General features: G+C 48.5%; 1 protein-coding gene and 4 non-coding genes across 5 annotated transcripts; 2 read left to right on the plus strand and 3 right to left on the minus strand.

Annotated features, from left to right (window-relative positions):
• The first annotated feature begins 1477 nt into the window (after positions 1–1477).
• Positions 1478–1550, plus strand: TRNAA-AGC. The gene has a single exon. It is a non-coding gene; the product is annotated as a tRNA-Ala (tRNA).
• Positions 1551–7999: 6449 nt separating this feature from the next.
• TRNAA-AGC lies at positions 8000–8072 on the minus strand. The gene has a single exon. It is a non-coding gene; the product is annotated as a tRNA-Ala (tRNA).
• A 1265-nt stretch (positions 8073–9337) lies between these two features.
• TRNAG-CCC lies at positions 9338–9408 on the minus strand. The gene has a single exon. It is a non-coding gene; the product is annotated as a tRNA-Gly (tRNA).
• Positions 9409–9486: 78 nt separating this feature from the next.
• On the minus strand, positions 9487–9559 carry TRNAA-AGC. The gene has a single exon. It is a non-coding gene; the product is annotated as a tRNA-Ala (tRNA).
• A 10438-nt stretch (positions 9560–19997) lies between these two features.
• On the plus strand, positions 19998–20852 carry LOC123408083 (probable CCR4-associated factor 1 homolog 11). The gene has a single exon (XM_045101282.1). It carries the CDS (start codon positions 20034–20036, stop codon positions 20850–20852), a length of 819 nt encoding a protein of 272 aa, XP_044957217.1. The 5' UTR covers positions 19998–20033.
• The last annotated feature ends 2509 nt before the right edge of the window (positions 20853–23361 follow it).

Genomic DNA, 23361 nt, shown 5'->3' on the forward strand with positions numbered 1-23361 from the left:
GTTTCGATCCAGCTTGTGCATCCGGCCGCCGGACGCTCAAACTGCGGCGGGGTGTTAGACAGTCAAACTCCTCTCTCCCCACTAGCAGGCACGACTGCATGATCCCACGATCTCATGCACGTCGCCACTCCCCGGCACCTCGCGCCCTTGTTGTAACGTCTGTACTCTGTACATATATATTGAGTGAAATTCGGGAGCACCTCAAGGGTGCCATTCTACCCATTCTTCCTGTTTACACCCCTCCCCGTCGGTTAGTCTTCAACTTGTCCGGATATGTTGAGTTTCACTTCAGTTGAGTGCTAATCTGCCTATGGTGGAAAAGTTTGGGTGTTCGAAACTACTCTGCTAGTCTGAATATTACGAGAATTTACTGAAACCGGTCTAATCTGAAACTTTTGCTATTCTGTTCCAGTTAATTAGGAGTTCAGACTTGGTAATGGTCTGAACAACTGTAGGATTGTAGACATTGATTAATCAATAAAAGTTGCTGAATCAAATCAGTGGGTGGTCAAGAAGAACTACATTGTGACTGTTTGATTTATGGACAGATCCTAAATTCCACACTGAACCTTGCTTGATATGGAAACTATTGGTTTCCATTATACTCTGCTTTGATTCAGGTAATTCAGTTCTTTAATTTAGTACTACTGTATGCCGGTAGCTAGCTAGTGGAAGACTTTGGAACTTGAAAACCCAAATCAGTTCAGTCTGCTTAGGTCGGCTTCACAGAGAAGATGATGGTTTATGTATTTTAGCCTACTGTATGTAATTGTTTCGAGTAAGGCGTGGACAAAATTCAGGTTCTGTTCCACAGCACATTACATTGTTTTGAGGTTTTGTACAACATCTTTCTTTTTTATCTTCTTATCTGAACTTGTTGCAGTACCTGCTGTGACACATGATGCCTAACTTAATTTTCTGCTAATTCAGCCCACGCTGCGGATGTCGGTGCGGAGTAGTGAGACACCACCCTCGAAGTCGCCTTCCTGTCCACCTCTTCAGAACTGTCGCTGCCTCGGACATGATGGCATTAGAACCCAGTTCCTTTTGTTGAGACATTGGTTCATGAAAAACCAGCAGCTCTTGTGTTTCTGCCAGCTAAACTTAGTTCCTTCTTCTGACAGTGTATATATGATCCCGTTAGCTTTGCCATCACGGTTCTGAAATGCTGAAACTGTTGAAACGTTGCTAGCTGCATTCATTTTTTTTCTTAGATGAAGCATCTGCAGATATTGTGGTTCTTGCAGTGAGTTGAGCACTTGAGTTTTGTCATTCTGCTTACAGTTTTAGTTCGTCAGCAGAAAATGAATCACACAAGACGAATTCAACTATTCTTGCATCGAAAGTAAGAGAAATTTTGAACTCCTCTTTGTCATGATTTCATCCAAATTGAGCAGTCTGCAGTGAAAATGGGTGTCCATTTGCAATTTTGCACGTGCTTTGGTTAACAACGTTTTGATTTGTACACTATATCAAAGGGGATGTAGCTCAGATGGTAGAGCGCTCGCTTAGCATGCGAGAGGTATGGGGATCGATACCCCACTTCTCCATTTCTTTTCATTTTTCAGATCCGAACATACTGTGAAAAAACACTCTTTGTTTTAGTGTAAAAAAATACTAAAACAAATTTCTGTAAACAACATGTTCAGACTTTGTATACTGAAAACCGGTGTAGTCTGAAACTCTTGCTAACCTGTTTCAGTAAATTAGGAGTTCAGACTTGGAAACAGTCTGAACTGCTGTAGCATTACAGTTATTAATTAGTAAAAAAGAATTCTTATATAAACTTGTTGCAGCACCTGTTACACATGAAAACCCAAATAGTCCAAGAGTTTTCTGCGGTATGCGGATGTCGATGCAGAGTAGAGAGAAACCGGTGTTGAGCATATCCCGTGCATGGTGTGCCTTTCATTGAGCAATATTCAGGTTGTATCCCATCATATTCAGGTTTTGCAGGTTCTTCTACAGTGGACTGACGGGTGGTACCCTCCCACGGTACTGACCTGGGTTCGATTCCCTGGATGCGCATTTCTTCTCATGTTTAAACTTAGGTTAATATGTTTTGTACACCATCTGAATCGGTCAAATAATAGCTAATTTTTTAGTAGATAATAATGGAAGCATCATGGTGAAACTGTAACCATCCATGAACTGAGAGCTAGCACATTTGCCTGGTCCGTTTTTTGGGGGTAGAAATAGAATAGAAGGAACAAAGACTAGGTTCCACAAATAACACCCGCCAACACAAATCCTGCTCATAGAAGCAGCAGCAAAGAAAGACCCCACCAAAGTGCCAACCTTTTTTGCACATCTGAATACTGTAAAATCCAAGTTCCTCGTAAAGAGACAATTAGAGCACTTTTGGAGGGCTCATACATTGCAAAACGTGCCGTTTAAACATTTGGGCTCTGCTACTCGTTCTTCTTGAGCCCAACATTTTGACGAAGTCAATTCATTAATAGATACTTCCTCCGGTCCTTTTTAGTCTGTATATAAGTTTTGTCCGAAGTCAAAGTATCTCTACTTTGACCAAACTTATAGAAAAAATTATGAATATTCACCATGCCAAATCAATATTGTTAGATTCTTTACGAAATATAGTTTCATAATGTATATATTTGGTATTGTAGATATTGATATTTTTTAATCCGCGGAGTAAAAAGGACCGGAGGGAGTACAATATCAAAAGCCCACTGTGTTGATAAGAGCTTCAAAGAGACAAATTGGTGGGGAGTGAGGGATGGGGGCTCGACTCGAGGAGAAGCCGCCGGTTCCTAGGGCGGGCTAAAGGGACCATCTTGACTCGTTCAACAAATCCGCAGCTCCTAATAGCTGCAGCCCAATACTCCAAACAAACCATATAGGCAGCGCAACTCCTACTCCGATGGTGAGCTACGATGGAAAACAAGGCGAGGTTGGCGTCACGACGAGTCCCCGGACGAAACGCCTGTCACGCTTCATTGTATACCACCGGCCCCCAAATGCGGCTTCGACTTCATAGCAACAGACAGTTGAGGCACACCCAGGACATGCCGGAGAAGAAGAGACGGCTACCAGGTCCAAGGCCATGCCTCCGATGTTGCTCATCATTGTCATCGTTGCCAGAGAAACCACCATGCACGTTCGGTCGTTGGAAGCACCAAGGGATCAAAGTCTTCAAGACGGTGCCCTAAAGAGGGGGAACGACGGTGAAGACGACGCCACCGCTCGACCCTACAACAGGATCTGGGCTTTCAGCCGAAGGACTTGATCCGGAAGAACGGGCTATGAGATTCCCAACGACGCCTCCAAGGAGGATAGCGACGCCCGCATGCGTCGTTGCCGTCGGACAGTCGACACCGACCAGGCTTTCACCCAAGCAGCCACTCCCGCGCAGCAGGCCGAGGTTGACCCGTACCTCCATCGGATCGCACACCCCCACACAGTGAGCACACCACCATTGTGCAGACCCACCAGCAAGCCTACCGACGACGGGACTGCAGAGACCAGACCGGGTCCTGCACCCCGCATCTAGCCACGACCGGAGCCTCCCTGCTCCAACAAGCGGCAACCGGGCACGACCAGCAGCCGACAGTGCCCCTCCCGGGCCGCCAGCACCAGAAGACCTGGCAGATCCAGGCCTACCTGCACCAGACCGCCTCCTTCCATTATGTCCTTGCTCGAATAGTCACTTTGGAGCATGGGCACATTGATCCGCTTCTCTTAAGTTAGATAAATGGAACTAGATTTGGGAGGTTTCTATGTGACGCGCACCGCACAGAGGGCGGATTTTTTCACGATTTTGACCCATGGGATGAAAGTATTGCACGGAATGAACTCTGATCGAAACCATTTCACGATCTGACCTTTTTTGAAACGCCAAAGCCCGTGACGTTGCAGACGCACATAGAAACGCCAGTCTAATGTGGCGTTGCAAACCCACTGAAACGCCAGTCTAATGTGGCGTTGCAGACCCGCTCAAACGCCAGTCTAATGTGGCGTTGCAGGCCACGCGTGAAACGCCATGGTCCATGTCGTTTCAGCAGTACACATGTTGCTGGCAGCATGCCATGGGCTGGTTGGATGTCGTCGCTGCGTTCCATAGTGGGTCTGCAACGCCAGCACTGTTGGTGTTTCACAATGGGCCTGCAACACCATATTAGACTGGCGTTGCAAGAAAGAAAAAACGCCACGGTAGACAGACGTGTCACTGTTGGGCAGCAACGCCAACACTGTTGGCGTTTCACAGTGGGTCTGCAATGCCACTTTAGACTGGCATTGCAAAAAAGAAAAAATGCCACGGTAGACAGGCGTGTCACTGTAGGGCAGCAACGCCATGGTAGACAGGCGTTGCATAGTGGGGCAGCAACGCCACGGCTTGTGGCGTTTCTAAAAGGGTCAGATCGTGAAATGCTTTCAAATTTGATTCGTTTTGTGCTCATGTTCAAAAAAAAGGTTAAAACAGTGAAAAAATTCACACAGGGCTCGCCCCTAACCGGGCCCGCCCAACTCAGCTGCGGGTGAACGATGCGAAAATTCCCCAAAACAGAAGTGTGCGCAAGGAACCAAACCCAGGACCTCCCACGGGTGAACCTCCTCACTAACCATTGTAATCCTTAGATTTTGTGTTTACAAAGGCAGCCTGGTGTATATGAACTATAAGCCGTGGCAGATTTAAACATTTTTTGAAATTTCAAACTTGATTTTATTTTGAAAAAGTAAATATTTGCTAAAACCGAAACATTTTCAAACTTGTGAACATTTTTTGAAACTCGAACACTTTTTGGGAATCTCAAATATTTTGTGAAAAATAGGAACAAAGTTGAAAGCACGACCATTTTTCCAAAATTACAAACAAATTATTGAAACCACAAACACTATTTGGAAAAAGGAACAAAATTGAAAACACAAACATTTTTCAAAACTATGAACAATTATTTCAGAACACGAACATTTTTTGAAATTCCCCGCATTTTTTTAGTTTTCGAATAAATTTGGAAATATGATATTTTTTTGAAAACGGGATTCTTTTTAAATTCCTGAATTTCCCTTGAGTTTGTGAAAAATATAAACATGCAAATTTTTGAAAATTATGACAATTTTTTTTGAATTTTTGAAGGTTTTCTTGAAAGAAGCGAACAATTTCTAAAGTTCTAGTATTTTCAATTCCTGAACAATATGAAAACAGAAACATTTTTCAAAACTTTGGAGAAACGTTGGAGAATTTCAAGATTTTTGAAAATTTCTAGTCATTTTTAAAAATTATAATGATGAAAAATGAAAAATGAAAGAAAAGAAACAGAAAAAAGAAGAGAAAAGGAAAAACGAAATAGAAACAGGGGAACAAGAAAAACAATATTCTACCAGGTTCCCTGAACCGGAAAACCGGCTAGAAACCTGTTAGAGCAACTCTAGCAGACCCCGCATCCGTCCGGCCCGTAAAACGTATTTGCATTTCGCGGAAAAACGTCTTTACGGGTCGACGCGCACGGCCGCGGATGCAGACCCTGCATAACGGACCCGTAAAAAAACATATTCGTGGAATATGTTTTTTTAGACCCCGTTGGGCTGAAATGTTCCCCCACCAACCGCTTTCGCTCATATGCAGGGCGCCGCAACGGTGAGGGAGAAACCCGCGAATACGCGGGTTGGGGTCGAGACTTTGCCGTGCCCCGCAAAAATATTTTGGGGGCCGGGGCGGGATGCGGGGTCTGATCGGGTAGGTTTTTCCGCCCCGACCCTCATTTTGGCGGTTATTTTCCGGGTCGGGGTGGGGTGCGGCGTCTGCTAGAGTTGCCGCCGGTTCTCCCTCGCTCCTCCTTCATCCTCGCCGCTGCCAGCAGCACCGCCAGGCGAAGCCTGACCGGCAGGGGCGGCGGCGGGGAACCTCTCCCCTTCGCGCGACATGGCTGGCGCGGGACAGCCGTTCGTGAGGAGGCGCCGGACTAGCGCGCGGTGCGGCGGCGCGACATGTGGATCCTAGCGTTGGCGTGCGGAGCACGTCGAGGGCTGGCGTTCGATCTTGCTGCGCGGTGTGGCGACTGCGGGAGGGGCAAGACATGGTGGTCGCGTGCGTCGTCGAGTTCGGGTCAGATCTTTCTGGATCCGGCGCCCGGACGCCGTCGGCCAACGTAGGGTGGTGGTACACGTCACTGTTCAGATTGGATCTTCATTGATCCAGATACCCGCGGCGTGCTTCTCTCTTGCGTTTTCCTGGCGTTGTCGGCGTGGTTGCAGATGAAGCCGGTGGAGGAGATTCAGATAAGGGGAAACCCATTGGTCGGCCCTGGCCGGCAGCGCCGACGACGACGCTCAAGCGTGTCGTTGTTCTTCCTGGAGACGTCGTTCTATGTTTGCTCCTCCACTTCCTACCTCACTGCCTCTCGGGTGAAAACCCTAACTCCGGTGGGCGGCGGCGGCGTCCTTGACGTCGTGACCTTCCTGAAGGCGTCGCCTTGAGGGCTGACTGGTGGTGGGCACTATTTGGGTCCTGGACGGTTGCTGGTGGTGGTCGCCTTGAGATCTGACTTTCCAGATCGGACGATGACGGTATTGCGGTGCCGTTTCTCTCTTGGGAGCATCGTTTGTGAAGCACCGCTAGATGACAAAGGCAGGAGATGGAGCGGCTTCGTCTGGCCCGAAGATTTAGTGGATCTGTCTAAGTCATGCCTGGCCGACAGGTGCTACGCTGAGTCTTGCCTGTTTGATAGGTACTACGCACGACAGTTCTTCCGGAATCTTCGTGTCTGAACGAATGAGCGCGGTGCGGTGGGGCTGTTTGGCGCCGTGGTGTCGCCGATCATCTTACACGGAGCTTTCGGTGAAGATGTCAAGTCATGCCTAGCCGACAGGTGCTACGATGTGTCATGCCTGGTCGGCAGGTGCTACACACGACAGATCTTCCAGAATATTCGCGTATGGATTAACGAGCCGTGGTGGCGTCGACGGATGGACGGACTGGCAAGGATGATACATATCTCTCTCGTGAAGATGGGTCAGCGGCCTGATGATGATGGCGGCGTCTAAAATGTGTGCATGTGGTGTACGCTTTAGGTCTGCTGCACCGGCTGTCGGTTCCGATATGTTATTTGAATGGATCGGTCACGACACCGGTTTTAAATATGGGGAGTGGGAGCACTTCACATTATCGAGTTCCGTAGGTGTGAGTGGTGGCTTCGGATGGTTTAATGTATGTTCTTGTTAGACCTATGTTGAATAATTAATAAAGATAGCCATATGCATCGATTGATCTTGATCTTGATCCGTCACGGCTTGATCTTGATCGGCCAGTGGCACGAGGAGGATCGGTGAGGGGTGGATGGAGGCCCCCTGCCGGCATGCCGACGGCGGCCTCTTCTACACGACGAGCCTTCCTCGGTTCCATCCAGCCACGAGATCGGGGGACGCGACGAGCCTTCCTCGGTTCCATCCTTCCTCGGTGCCGAAGGTGCTGATGTTGTGCTGCTAGACCTGATGCCAACATGAATGCCCATGATAGGAAAGTGCGCCCCCGACTATGACATATGAAGATGACAAAGAAAGAATTAAGCGCAAGGATTTTAGTGAACATTCTCCTCTGCCTAGCATCTAGCTCTCGCAGGTGCCCACTGTCGCTCTGTATTACCTAGGAACAAATATTTTGTATGGACAATCAGCAGGCAAAACAGTTGGATCTCCATAGGCGAGCCGCTGTCGCTCTGTATTACCTTTTTTTTCATGCTGATGCCTATGGATTTGCATAATTTCACTACTTCAGATTGTTGCCCACGTGATGCTTCTTTGTTAAGTAACATAATTAGGGGCCTATTGCTTTGTGTGTTCTTTTATTTAAACGACGTGCACCCATGTAGCAACTTCATATAAAGCTGGTGCCTATATATGTCTAAAAGGACTATGGATCATGTTTGTGAGATTCGGATTTTGAAAAGTAAAACAAAGACACTATTTCTATTTTACATTCGGATAAACTGAACTCATTTAGATTTTACAGTTTTCAGATGTGCAAAAAAGAAAAAAGAAATGGAGAAGTGGGGTATCGATCCCCATACCTCTCGCATGCTAAGCGAGCGCTCTACCATCTGAGCTACATCCCCTTATCTGTTGTTGGCACTAATAACAACAGATAAAACTAGATAAGCACTGCGTACTATAACATGGCGCAGTAAAAAGAATCTCACCTCCCACTCCTTGCAGAAGTGCTCCACAAATCTGCCCTCGGGAGACGCCGGGAGGAACTCCGCTCGGCCGTGTCAACGCAAAAACAGAGTAAACCCTCTCGTGTCTGTCTGTTCATTCTCTGCTCGGCAGAGCAGTTCTTTCTTGCGCCAAATCCGTTGCCTTTTTTTCCTTTCCCTTTTTGATTCACGCGTCCTGCTAATCTCTGCTTCTTCTTCTTTTCTGGTTGTTACTTCAGAACAAATGTTGGTATCTGGTCAAGCATTAGATTACCGCAGCTCAACATTGACGATTCATTCGGGAATGTTCTACACTTTAGGAACTGAACTTGTTGATGGATACCTTATCAGGGGCTGTTTTTTAGTCCTGGAATGCTGCAACTGTCTCTGGATGCTGCAATTCCGTGATTGATTTGACTGAATAAATTTGGTTGGGTGTAGGCAGAACATATAGATAACGTTTTTTTTTTCCTTCTTTGGAATGCTGCAGCTGTGTGTTGGAGTAACAAAATATCCACAAAAAGGATGGTAACAAAATCATGGTCATGTGTTTTGCTCTTAATTGTTTATTACACAAAAAGGATGGTAACAAAAAGTATTATTATTTTTGTTATTATTGTTGTTATTATTGTTATGGCGCTGCTTTAGTTTGGAGCACAGATTTCGTTCATTTTGTGAGATTTGCAGTTTGCAAAAGTGAAGTCAAGATAGTGCCTTTTACAGTATACTCCACAAAAAAAAAGAGTGGACAGGAATACGTTTATGAACTTTGGTTCAGGGTTTTAACCATTTGGGAGAAAAAGGTTCTTTCCTTCCTGCTGCTGTTCCTGTGACCATGTATCTTCTTCAGCATGGTATGGTTTGCTGGAAGGCTGGTGTTAGATGGTGTTAATTTTCTGTAAGGATGATGTGGCAGGCAGGTAAATGTGCTAATTCAGCAATTTCAGTGATCTTTGTTAACTTCAGAGATGGTGAGCATTAGATTGACCATTCCTTTGGGAATGTTCAACACTTCAGGGACTAAAGTTATTGATAGATACTGTAATATGGAGCTTTTCTTTTAGTCCTGGAATGTTGCAACCGTCTCTTGATGCGGATGCTGAAATGGAGATTGATTGGCTTTTCTTTTGTGTGGAACAGTGAGCTCCTAGATGTACAAAAATGTAAACAAGGAGAAAAGAAAATGCGCATCCAGGGAATCGAACCCTGGTCAGTACCGTGGGAGGGTACTATGATACCACTACACCAGATGCGCTCATTTGGTGTTGCATCTTTCCTTTCCAATAGGAGAACTGGCGTTCTAGAGTATTCAGAACTAAAAAAAAACAAGTAATGGAGAAGTGGGGTATCGATCCCCATACCTCTCGCATGCTAAGCGAGCGCTCTACCATCTGAGCTACATCCCCTTTCGATTTGCTGTAAAAATCCAGCTTAAAGATTCCATACAAAAACAATGTTAATCAAGCAGTTGCAAAATTGCAAATGGACATCCATTTTCACTGAAGATTAATCAATTTGGATGAAATCGTGACAACGAGTAATTCTAACTTTCTCTTCTCTTATTTTCGATGCAAGAATGGTTGAATTTGTCTTGTAAGCGAAATATACACTTCAGACGCCGGGGTTTGTCTCCCTTTCACAAAAAGAAAAAAGAAGTCCGAAAACATACACTTTACTCACCCTGCAATGTTTTTAGTGTCCGTCAATGCAACGTTTCAGTAGCCAGCCATACCACGTCTGACCGATCGTCTCTGTACTCCAAATCTCCGGATTCGATGTTGGGAAAATTTATCGATACCTGGAAACTGGAAAGGGGAAGTTGAGATGTACATTTCAGGAACTGAATTCGTTGATCGATACTACCAGTGACGTAGCCAGGGGGTGGACAGGGTGGTCCATGGACCACCCTGACCCTGAAATTCCAGCATAGCCAATATATAGTCTAGAAAAAAGATATATATTTTTTACAATGCATACAATTACATGAAAGTTTATTATTAAACCATCCTGTCTCAACGAGCTAGCTACGCCACTGGATACTACTGTCGTCAGCAGGAGCCTATTGTGTAGATAATCAGAGCTGTCATTTTTCATGGAATGCTGTAATTGTGTCTTGAGTGGATGCTGCATTGCGGTGGTGGGATTATTGATGGCTGAACAATATTGGCTGTGTGTAGGGTAGGAATGTTTTCTGGAATTAGCATGCTGTGATTGTGTCTCGAGTAACATGCTGTGATTGTGTCTCGAGTAACATTTTGCTCTTTATATTTGGAAAAACATGGCAGGAACATTTTGCTCTTGGCCTGTGAATTTTCTTCATTGCACGCTTTGGTTTGCAGATCGTGCGCATGTTTTTTTTTTACTTTTATGCCTAGAATGATTTATGAGATTTGGAGCTTTGCAAAAGCTAAATCTGAATACATGAGGTGCAGTTTTAGTGCTACTAGGCACGAGGATGGAGAGGTTAGCCTTGGTGGGCAGGTGGTACCGGAGAGAGACACGTTTCGATATTTGGGGTCCATGTTGCAGAAGGATGGCGATATCGATGAAGACGTGGGCCACCGAATCAAGGCTGGGTGGATGAAGTGGCGTCATGCTTTTAGCGTACTCTGTGACAAGAGAGTGCCACAAAAGCTAAAAGGCAGGTTTTATAGGACAGCTATCCGACCTTCGATGTTGTATGGCGCGGAGTGTTGGTCAACCAAGAGACGACATATCCAACAGTTAGGTGTAGCAGAGATGCACATGTTGAGATGGATATGTGGCTACACAAGGAAGGATCGGGTACAGAATGACGATATACGAGAGAGACTTGGGGTAGCACCGATTGAAGAGAAGCTGGTCCAACATCGTCTCAGATGGTTTGGACATATTCAACGGAGGCCACCGGAAGCGCCGGTGCATAGCGGACGGATAAAGCGTGATGAGAATGTTAAGAGGGGTCGTGGTAGACCGAACTTGACATGGGAGGAGTCCGTTAAGAGAGACCTGAAGGTTTGAAATATCGACAAAGACTTAGCCATGGACAGGGGTGCGTGGAAGTTAGTTATCCACGTTCCAGAGCCATGACTTGGCTTCAAGATCTTATGGGTTTCAACTCTAGCCTATCCCAACTTGTTTGGGACTGAAAGGCTTGGTTGTTGTTGTTGTTGTTGGAGGTTTGCAAAAGCAAAGTCAAGATAGTATTTATCTGCATGAAGATTTGTAGCTTACATGGTGGCAATTTTGACCATGATATTCCATTATCTAAGGAAACTATCCCTTTGATTCTCAGGGCCGGCCCTGGTGTATGGCCAGAGGGGCGGCGGCCCAGGGCCAGACCAGGAGGGGGCCCATTACATAGTACACATACATAGTATAGTCCATAGGAAAATAGGAAAAAAAAACATTATGAGAGAGAAAAATGAGATGGGATCGTCTCATGAGATCCGGTGCACGACAAGTCATCATGGCTGCACAAGATTGCGATTGAAATGCATATGTGTGAAACAGATCGATCCAAAGATCTAGCTTTTCCTGTTAGTCATTCGTCGGTTAGTTTTTGTCCTCTCATCGGCCGCTCCGTCGTCCTCGCTTGGCGCCTCGGCCGCTTGTTGTTGCCACCACGCAGCAGTCCGCAGCTCCGGCAAACCGGCCTTCCGACAATGCGGTAATACAGTATACATATGTGACTATCGATTCAGTACCCAATATCCATGTTCGTGATCCATTCATCCATCCCCCAATTTCAGATTTCCAGTAGTTTTTTAGTAGTCTATTCAACTATTCATCCATGATTCATCTCATAAAGTTTCAAAAAAATCATGTATAAGTTTTTAATTAAATCTTTCACAATGCATTCAATCATTTTATTTTTTATTCTATGTACATATATGAGGTTCCGATCATCTGATCTATATAGTCTTTCATAATTTAGGACATTATCCTGACATGTTGCCTAAGAAGCATTTGCCGGCTGCTGAAAAATGGAGAAGAAAGAAAAAAGAATTCTGAAAATTCAAACATTGAATGATTCTTTTTGACTTAGCTGTCCTGTCGTCGATTTCGTCTAGGGCCTCCCGAAACACAGGACCGGCCCTGCTGATTCTACTCAAGGTTGTACGCTAAACCAACGGCTATAATATCGACTGAAGGGATTACCATAATTCTTCATGTGGCTCATGTCAAGATCAGATGGAGAATCCAGAATCCAGTAACCCCAGTCTTGTTTTGTGTGAAAAATAGAGTCCCGCCTTGTCTTTGTGGATCATTAATTTCAGTGTTGTTTTGCGTGGTTGAGAACTGGACATTGCTTACTAATTACTCAATTACTCTCTGCGTTCCAAAATAACTGTCTCAAACTCAGTATAACCTTGTACTAAAGCTAGTACAAAGTTAAGACACTTATTTTGGAACGGAGGGAATATACTAGAGACTGATATTTGGTACACTTCTTCTTCGGTACAACCCCAAACACAAGGACGGCTGAGATTAAGCGATACCCCTTCGTAACAAAGGGCAGGATTGTCTTTTACCCCCGTCCCGACGTACGCGCGTCAGCCCGACGGGCGCCAGCTGACGAAACGGCGACGTACAGGAGCCCCGTATACGTGTCGTACCCGCGTCCCACCCCGCTGCGACGTGGCGTCGCCACGTCGGTCTGACCGCGGTCAATCCGTCGGTTCCCGAGACCACGACATTAATTCCGCGCTGCGTCGTCAGTTCACGTTGGTTCCCGCCGCCGCCGCCATTAATCCCGCGCTGCGTCGCCAGTCCGCGTCGGTTCCCGAAGCCACCGCCATTAACCACCGCGTCGCCAGCTCGCCGCGTCGGTTTCCGAAGCCACCGTCATTAACCACCGCGTCGCCAGCTCGCCGCGTCGGTTTCCGAAGCCGCCCCCATTAACCACCGCGTCAGCGTCGTCAGATGCCGTTGTTAGCCCGTTTGTTCGACGGCTCCCGAGGCGACGCCATTAATGGCGGCCCCGTCGTCAGAGCCCAGTCGCGTCGGTTCCCGAGGCCGTCGCCGCTGGCCCGTTGGTTTGACGGCTCCCGAGGCGACGCGCGTTCACTCCGGGGGAGTTACGCCCGCCAGTTGCCCCGTCGCCTCCCCTCCTGACGCGGCGCTATATATACCCGTCGTCCCGCGGCTCGTCGGCACACCGTCGCTCCCCTGCTCTCCTTCTCTCCCCCGCTCTTCGTCGTTCCGCCACAGGTCCCCGTCGCCCCGAAGCTCTCTTTCTCCCTTCCCCGTTCTCCGACGACCCGACGATGGACCATGCCGACGGCAGCAGCTCCGGCGGCGGCGGCGGCGCGCCGGAGAGCAACTGGCCCCAAAGCCTCGACAAGCCGCTGACACAGGAGCTGTTCAACTTCGGCCTCCTCGTCCCGCCGGGCTGCCGCCTTGCAAAACCTTGGAGGATTTGCAAGGACGGCTATCCGACGCTGACCAACCCCGCGACGCCGGAGCAGCTCCGGGTCCACCCCGGCGGACGCTACAACACCCACGGCCGGCACGCCTTCTGGGACGGGAAGAACTACAACGGCGTCATCAGGCGTTGCCGGCAGGCGGCGGCAGTGGCGAGGGCGTCCCGCGTCGCCGTTGGGCGGCGATCCCTCACCCATCTCCGGCGGCCCCGGCTGTCCAGGCGGAGTACGAGGTGCCGCCGGAGCAGTTCGTCCTCCGCGAGGACGGCGACCCCGACGACTCGCCGGGGCTACTCGTCACTATGAGGGCGTCGCAGGCGACGGCGGCAGCGAGGGAAGAGGCGGAGATCGCGGCGGCGATCCAGGCGACGGCGGCAGCAGCGGCAAACCCGCCGCCTCACGACGACGACGACGACGGCGGGGACGGCGATGGCGCGGTGGACGGGCCCGCCGTCGTCTACCTCGACTCCGATTAGATTAGGATTTTTAAAATTTAGTAATGTTTAATTAAATTTTATTTTTAGTTTTTTAATTATGTTTGAATGTAATCGGGAACTATGAAATTTTATCTAAGTTTATTATGAATCTAAATTCATTACCGGCGGCGGCGGAGGCGACGTGTACTGGACTCGCGGCGTCAGCGGAGACGTGTGTGGGGGGGGGGGAGCCACGTCGGCGAGATCGCGGCGGCAATGTCGCGACGGCGGAGTCGGGCGTGACGAAGTTAGATTTTTTTTTCAACCAAACCGCCGACGCGTGGGTGACGTGGCGTATGTACGACGGGCGGGCGGGCGGGCGGATGGCGCGACATATACGGTACGGAACGTGTAATGACCATACTGCCATTATACGTTTAGGGGGTTGTACCGAAGAAGACCTCTATTTGGTGATATTTGGCGAAGCATATATAAGATGATTTCGCTCTGGCCTGATAATTTTTTTTTTAATGGCAGTAGCCCAACATTTCAGGAACTGAATTTCTTGATGGACACTGTAGCCAGGAGCCTACCGTGTGCATAAGAGCCGGTCATTTACAGTACATTTAGATACGCAAAAACAAATTGGACAAAGGACTGTGTGTATGTTTTTTACCATTTATGTCAAAGGATCATGTCCATGCTTGTGAGATTTGGAGTTTGCAAAAGTCAAGATAATGTGTTTCTGTACATTCAGATTTTCGATGAACCGAATTCGTTTAGATTTTACAGCATTCAATCTGCAAAACAAAAGGTTTTTCTTTCAATTCAGATGAACTGAATTCATTTGGATTTGACAGTATCCAATCTGACAGCAAAACAAAAGAAAAGAAAAAGAAATGGAGAAGTGGGGTATCGATCCCCGTACCTCTCGCATGCTAAGCGAGCGCTCTACCATCTGAGCTACATCCCCATTTGTTGGAAGCAACTGATAAGTCATATTTATTTCGTAACGCCTATACGCAACCACATTTTTGTACGCAGAGGTTAGTCTTTCTCTTTGAGTCGTGTTTCTTGCGTGTGCTTCTCCCATACGCATCACCTTTTTTGTTTCCTTTGCCAACTCAGGCCTAATGTTTCTGTTTGTGCTCGAACACGGAACACCGACCTGAAGCTTTACAGAAACGAAGCATTACAAATCCGGAAATGTGCTGGTCATTAAGATAAATCAACAAAGTCTGACAAATATGGCAAGTCAAAGACTTAGAAACAGATTATAACACAAACTTCTGTTAAAACTATTGGACTTTATTGAATATAAAAAGGAAAAAAATGCAGTGACAGATGCTCTCTCAAGGAGGGACACCGCTCACACTACCAACTGTCATTCCATCACCACTTTTGTCCTTGATTGGCTGGATGATATCAAGGAGAGTTATAGCTGATGCTGAAAAACACTAAGTTGTCCGTTATCGCGTCATCTTCCAGTGGCTTACCCATGGAGGCAATCTCGTAGTCCGAGTGCCTTTGACTTGTTGATGTAGTCGGAGATGGACAGCGCCCTTGTGTGTATTAGCTAGGGTGTTGTGGGTGTTTACGACACGAGGTATGTCGAGAAGATGCCCTTAGTGGCCTTCAATGTGTGTGCCACAGTAGGTTGGGTGATGACCCCTGCAAGCATGCCACGAGAGAGCTATGCGGGTGTTTACGGAGCGAGTTTTGTCTGAGTCGGGAAGAGTTCTTACATGGCCTTCCCCATGTGTTTGCCATAGTTGGTTGGCTCACGACCGATGCAAGTATGTCGCGAGAGAGTTAGGGCTATGCGGGTGTTTATGTAGCGAGTTTTATTTGAGTCGGGAAGATGTCCTAAATGAACTTCCATATGTGTGCGATGGTTGGCTGGGTGATGGCCATTGCAAGCAAGCCGCAAGAGAGGGTGTTTGGGCACTCAAGATATGTTGGTCAGTCGGCCACCATGAGGTGTACTGGGTTCACCATGGTGATGACCTAGCCATCTTTATGACGATGGAGAGGGTTTCCACTTGAACAACAACCGTCGAGTCGGTGAAGCAATGTAGATGTGTGCTACGCATCATCGAGAGAATCCACCCCTTCAAGAGCAGATGATTGTTCTTGGCCAACTACTATGTGATGAAATGGGCTAAGGACACAATGAGAGAAAGGGATGGTGCGTGTGAAAAGCGGTGTTAAGAGTGTACCCTAGGCACGGACGTGTGCATGTTTATATGGGCGCTAAGGCCAGCGAGATTATAGAGGATGTTAGGGATCGGGCAAGGCCTCCAAGTTAACTACACGGTGGTGATAAGCCTCATCCCTAACGCAGGTTGTTACAAAGACAACGCACACAATACGTTGTTTAACATCCTCCCCCCCCCCCCTCCCCCCCCCTCAATCACAACTATCTAAGTTGAGATTGTGTCTAAATGACTCTAACTGTCGTAGTCTCGTAGAGTGAGCGGGTTGGTAAACCCATCTGCAACCTGATCACCAGTAGGTATGAATCTGATGTTCAATAGTTTATTAGTTACCCTTTCTCGAACAAAGTGATAGTCTATTTCAATGTGTTTTGTATGCGTGCAGGCTTAGTATGCCCTGGTCACAATCAGAGGGAAGACCATAGCCAATACTATGTCATCGCCTCCTTCCCGGTCCAGACCCAGCTAGACCGCCGCCATTTGAAAGAAGATACTAAAGAACTTAACACTTAAATGAGAAATATGCAAGTCCACATAAAATAACAAGACTAGACGAGGGGTGATCTATGGGTCATTTTCCTTTTCATCTTATCGAAGACACTATTTATCTTCCTCTCAATTTATACTATGGTAATTAATTACCATGTATAATTATTAAATGTATAACTAGATTGGCCCCACGTGAGTCAGGCAAGAAGAAAGACCATATTACATGCTCTAGTTAGGATATATGGTTTCTCTTATTTGATATACGATGTGGTGTCTTCTAGTAAATCAAGAGCAGAATCCAAGTTCCCCAAATTATCAAACTGAAATGTGTTTGATATTGTGTGAGTCCTTAGTATTTGCGACATGAGGTTCACACCCCCACCATAAAATGCTAATATCCCTATCTTTTTTTTACCATGTTAGCATTTATCATTGGGATGTTTTTTTCAAAAGGGCTTAAGCCTTATATTAGGAATCACATGTCCTTATAAACGGAAACTTACAAAAAAATAAAATTACATTTAACTCTTTGGGGTGTCAAAGTCTTTCTTCTCCCGCATACATCGACGAAGAATTGTGAGCATTGCTTGGTGCCAACTCTGGGCTTTTGCCTTGGCGGAGAAAACTTTTTAAAACTCATGAGCTTGTAGAATTAGCGGTCAGAAAGTCATTGATGTAGACTAGGAGACAACGATGGTAGCGATCTTCGAAGCAAACATCGATGAGGGCCTTTAGCAACTTTGACAGCCATGAAAGTCATACTAATCTTGACGAATCTAGTAGAAACCTAAAACAACCGGTCTTGGGAGACCAACAGGAAACATGGCTCAACACACGTTTCGTCGACGATAAGGAAAACAAAGGAATGGGGATAGGGCATGAAGACCGTTATTCTTACACTAGGCTGCCATCGCCTTGATACCTAGAACCAAACATGAAGACTCTTTAAAGAAATTAAACCTAGAAAAAAATGTTGGAAATATGTCATAGAGGCAATAATAAAGTGGTTATTATTATATTTCCTTGTTTATGATAATCGTTTATTATCCTTGCTGGAATTGTATTGATTGGAAACTCAAATACATGTGTGGGTACATAGACAACACACTTTATCCCTAGTAAGCCTCTAATGGACTAGCTTGTTGATCAAAGATGGTTAAGGTTTCCTAGCCATAGACATGAGTTGTCATTTGATAATGGGATCACATCATTAGGAGAATGATGTGATGGACAAGACCCAAACTATGAACGTAGCATATGATCATGTCAGTTTATTGCTATTGTTTTCTACATGTCAAGTATATGTTCCTATGACCATGAATCATGCAACTTACTAAAACCGAAGGAGTACCTTGCATGTATCAAACGTCACAAACGTAGCTGGATGACTATAAAGATACTCTACAGGTATCTATGAGTGTGTCTGTTGAGTTGGCATGGATCAAGATTGGGATTTGTTACTTCATGTGACGGATAGGTATCTCAGGGCCCACTCGATAATACAACATCATAATGAGTTTGCAAGCAATGTGACTAAAGAGTTAGTTACATGATCTTGTATTACGGAAGGAGTAAAGAGACTTGCTGGTAACGAGATTGAACTAGGTATGGAGATACCGACGATCGTATCTCGGAAAGTAACACACCGATAGACAAAGGGAATAGTATACGTGATTGATTGAACCCTTGACATCGTGGTTCGACCGATAAAGATCTTCGTAGAATATGTAGGAGTCAATATGGACATCCAAGTCCCGCTATTGGTTATTGGCCGGAGAGTGTCTGTATCATGTCTGCATACTTCTCGAACCTGCAGGGTCTACACACTTAAGTTTTGGTGACGATTTAGTTCTCAGCGCCACCGCTGCCCGATTTGCATCAGGGCACCGCCCGCCAAGGTCCACCGCCACCGAAACTCGCACCCCGAGCTGGGAGCCGTGACGGGAAAAAGGAGGGGCCGCCACCGCCGGCCTCCGCACGGGCAAGCGCCTGGTCGTGCCTGCCGACGGTAGTGGCGAGAGGGAGGGGGGTGGAAGCGGCGGCGATTCTACTGGTCAGGCTTCAACAGGCTGAAGTCTGTCCTCCGAAATTAAAATCCAGCCTATCCCAACCCATCTCAGCCTAGTTTCAGCTCATCCTAGTCCAGTTTCAGCCCTTGTATTGAAGCTGGATCTGCCCTTTAAATTCATCCTAGATTCGTCACTGGGTGGGAGGTTTGGCGGCAGAGGAAAGAAGGGGTCGCTCCAGCCGTCTTGCTCAGGGAGGCGACGCGGGGTACCGACACTACCGCGCGTCGGTTGGAGACGCTCTAACGGGTTTATCACTCGATGTTAATGAAAATCGTGGGAATTTTGTTTTCATCTAAGAAGAAAAAACCGCAAAGCTTCACGCATCCTGAATCCCCCAGATGGAAACCTCATTTTTCTACTCTTTGCGCCGTGGATTCTGTTATTTTTGTTTTTTGACGTAGTGGATTCTGGTTCAGTGGATCGTGGAAAACCAAACCATGGACGACGTGGTTTTTGCTCTTGTACTAATCCGACTCCGGGTGAGTCCGAGACTGACGCTCCCGTTGGCAGCACCGACTCGAGCTGGATCTATCGTGTCCGTTTCCTCCTCAGATCGCGTCCCTTGGCAGCACCGACGCTGGCGTCTATATATTAAGTCAGACCAAACTCACGTCCCTTAACACAACAGACCCGACGCCTTCCACTCCACGGCGCGAAAACGATCGGGACTTACGCCGACACGATCGACGACGCCACCGCCGTTCCATCAGCAGCCATGACGGTCTCCGGCGACGGCGGCACGGTCCTCCTCCGCCGGCGCCCCGCGCTGCACCACCACGCCGCCTTTCCCGCCCACCAGCCCGCCCACCAGCCCGCCCACCATCCCGCCGTGGTCTGGCACCCCTTCCAGAGCCACTTCGTGCCTATGCCCACGCCCAGGCCCATGCTGGTGCACATGCAGCCGCCGCCCGTCGACCACTTCGCCTTCGACGCCCACGCTCACGCCCGCGGCTCGAGGACGCCCTCGCCGCCCGTCGACCGCTTCGCCTTCGATGCCCACGCTCACGCCGGCGGTCGCGGTTCGAGGACGCCCTCGCCGCCCTCGTCGCCCGTGGGCCAGCTCGCCTTCACCAGCCACGTCCAGTGCGCCCCGCAGCCACTGGCGCAGGTCGAGGTGCGCGACTTGTGGGAATTGAACCAGCCCGACGAGACGCCGCCGCCGCCGCACCCTGTGGTGACCATCGGCACGGCGGTCCCCGGCGCGCTGCACGCCGCGCCGCGCCAACTCTGGGGCCCCGCGCAGGTCGAGGTTCGGGACGTGTGGAAGTGGAACCTGGCCGAGGAGATGGCGGCCATCACGTCGCTGCTGCCGACGCACACGGTGGTGACCATCGACACGGAGTTCCCGGGCGCGGTGCACGACTCGACCACGCCGCGCGACCAGCGGAGCCCCAAGGAGGCCTACGCGCTCGTCAGGAGCAACGTGGACCACCTGAAGCACCTACTGCAGCTCGGACTCACGCTCTCCGGGCCAGGGGGCAGCCACCCCGTCGTGTGGCAGTTCAACTTCCGGGGCTTCGACGAGGGGCGCCACCCGCACGCGCCGGAGTCCATCGCCATGCTCAAGGCCCACGGCATGGACTTCGGCAGGCTCCGCGAGGACGGCATCGACCCGGGTGACTTTGCCGACGAGTTCATGCGCTCCGGCCTCAACCACCGCCGCCCGCGCCGGGGCAAGGCCGCCCAAGAGCCCCTCACGTGGGTGGCATTCTCGGGCTCCTACGACTTCGCCTACCTCGCCAAGCTGCTCCGCCGCGGCCGCGGGTTGCCGCAGAAGCTCGAGCACTTCACGAGGCTCGTGGAGAAGCTCTTCGGCCAGTGGGTGCTCGACGCCAGGTACATTGCCACGACCTGCGGCAGCCACGGAGGCCTGGAGAAGGTGGCCGCCGAGCTCGGCGTCCAGCGCCGCGCCGGCGTCGCCCACAGCGCCGGATCCGACAGCCTTCTCACCGCCGACGTGATGCTCGCCATTGTGTTGTGCCTCGAGGGGCCCCCCAACTACCAGGACGTGCGCAGGATACACGCCGGAAAGATCGATGGGCTCGTCAAACTAGACCTGCAGACATGCAAAGATGTTACTCCTATGTTATATTGCTTCAAGTAATCCAAGTGATTTAGTTTTCTTGTTTGTTCGCATTCTTCGTCGCTTGGATATGTCAATTCATCTCCAGTTCCTTGACCACATGAACCGTGAAGAACTAAAATACTCCCTATGTAAACTAATATAAAAGCGTTTATAACTAATGCGTGTCTTGACGCGCCTAGGGCTGTAAATGAGTAGCAGGTTGAATTAAGTTCATCTCAACTTGTACTAAAATCCGAACGAGCTCAAACTGACCGAAACTCATCGAGGTGTAAAAAATGACTCATGCTCAGCTTGAAACGATCGCGAGCTAGATAGGATGAACTTTTCTTATAATCTAAGATGAATTTTGAGCCACAACACAACATAAAAAACCATCCATTATATAATTCAATTTATTCTCTCTCAACACATCATGGATGAACTAGCAAGTGAAGAAAATGGAGGCCATATGCTCTGAAACTTTGGCCAAAATATAATCGTAACAAAAACATGGCTGACCATATATCATATTGGGGTTAAATTTTGCCCGCACTTAGAGCATCTAGAACCGCGATGGGCTAATTCGGTCCCTCAAACGCGGGTCCGTGGACACTGACCGAGCATACCTTATATTTGCTACTTTTCATCTACGTATCTCATATCGGACACCCTATATTCATATTACACATGTAACGTTGAGCTACTCCACATGAGCAACCAACAGAGGACAAAATCGGATGCAAACGAACGCATGATCGGCTGCAAACAACATCAACAAACTTTGCATCACCCAAAAAATCATCTTAGCTCTTCACGGGACAAAGTTCTTAAACTTCTACAACCAAAAATGATATTAACATATGCGGAGGAGGTGGGATCACCACTTCAAATGTGAGGAGGCACGACCGATGGCGGTGGCGGGGGTTCTCCCTCTCCCCCGCGCGTTATGGGTGGGCCAGAGATCGGTGGTGCCCCGTGCACATGTTGCTAAATGGAGGTCCGTTGAGTAGGTCAGGGTGAAACTTTGTTGTCAGCTAGTTCCCAAGGACGGTGATGGCGGTGCCATTCTATGTCGTTCCCTTTCTGAAGGCATCACCATGGAGAAGCTCCACACTTTTATTTGCTACCTCAGAGGGAAACCCTATATCGGTCAATCGGATGGCGACGGCTCTCTTGTGCCGTTGGGGCGCCATTATTCCAAGTGTGCATTGGCTCGAGGTACCACTGGATGACTTGTGTGGTGGAACGGTGTTTCGGGTGACACATCGACGATGTGGAGTCTCGGCGACGGATGTGTGATGACGGACGCGCATAGGGAGGTGGCATCGACGGAAACCTGGCAAGATGGATGTGCCAGTACCTCCTCTGAAGATGTATCGATGAAACACGATGGCAACTACGTCGGTAGCATGCCCATGTGATGCACATGAGAGTGCGTCAAACATGTGTGACCCAGCCACGATATTTCGGTTTGGTTGGGACCTCCGCCATTAGATGTTAGGTTTTGGTGTGAGGTCTGAGTATTCGGCTCAGACAATAAACAACCCTTAATCAAGTGGATAGAAGTAGCACAGATGTTGTCAGGATGACGGTTTTAAATTTATTGATGTTTTTTGTAAGGTTTTTACGAACAATTAATAAAGTGGTTGTATGCATCACCCACATGCAAAGGCTAGGGGTCATCCTCCTTCTTTTTAAAAAAAAAAATCTGTATATCACAACCGGATAATATGTTGAGGGTGAAATCAGCATCTTGTCCAACAGGTTAAAACTACCAAAAGAGTCAAGCGCCAGTGATTGTCGTAGTGAATTTAACAAGAGTGCACTACTAATCTCTATCGTTTTGACAATGAAACTCTGAAACGTACGTGCTTTGTGCGATGTCTGTCTAGGGGCCTACAAATCAATTCGGAGAAGAGGAAGAGATGGAGGGGAGGAGTAGCTGATCGGGGCCTTGGGGTTGGTGACGGCGTTGGAGAAGAGCAGCAGCGGAAAGGGTCGTTGATGGACGGAGAGGCGTGGTGGTGGATCAGACACCGGGCGGTTTAGGGAATTGATCTGAAGGTGATCATGGTGGGTTGGTTTTGCCGTGGTGGTACGTACTCCCTTTGTACAGAAATATAAGATGATGAAGAAAACTTCCGACCAGGTGAAAAACTGGACAAATGACCAGGTTACCCCCAGCTCGTCTAGCTCGCTAATTTGAAATTATCCCAGATCTCGTCGCCCCCACCTCCCCCAGCTCGTCCGTCCCCCTCCTCCGCCCAGCTTGTCCACCCCCACCTCTGCCCCAGCTCGTGCGCCCCCTCCTTTGCCCCTAGCTCATCCTCCCCCACCTCCTCTGCCCAGCTCGTCTACTAGCTACCAGCGACTTCTCCACCAGCCGGCGGCAGCAGCTCCTCCGCCAGCCAGCAGCAGCTCCAGCAGATCCTCCACTAGCCAGCAGCACTAGCTCCTCCACTAGCCAGCGGCAGCCCCTCCGCGTGCCGGCAGCAGCAGCTCCTCCGCCTCTGCCCTCCCAGCTGCCTCAGCCAAGTCCTCTCCCGGT

Source organism: Hordeum vulgare, chromosome 7H, assembly GCF_904849725.1.
Source record: "Hordeum vulgare subsp. vulgare chromosome 7H, MorexV3_pseudomolecules_assembly, whole genome shotgun sequence".
In the NCBI taxonomy this organism is placed as follows: domain Eukaryota; kingdom Viridiplantae; phylum Streptophyta; class Magnoliopsida; order Poales; family Poaceae; genus Hordeum; species Hordeum vulgare.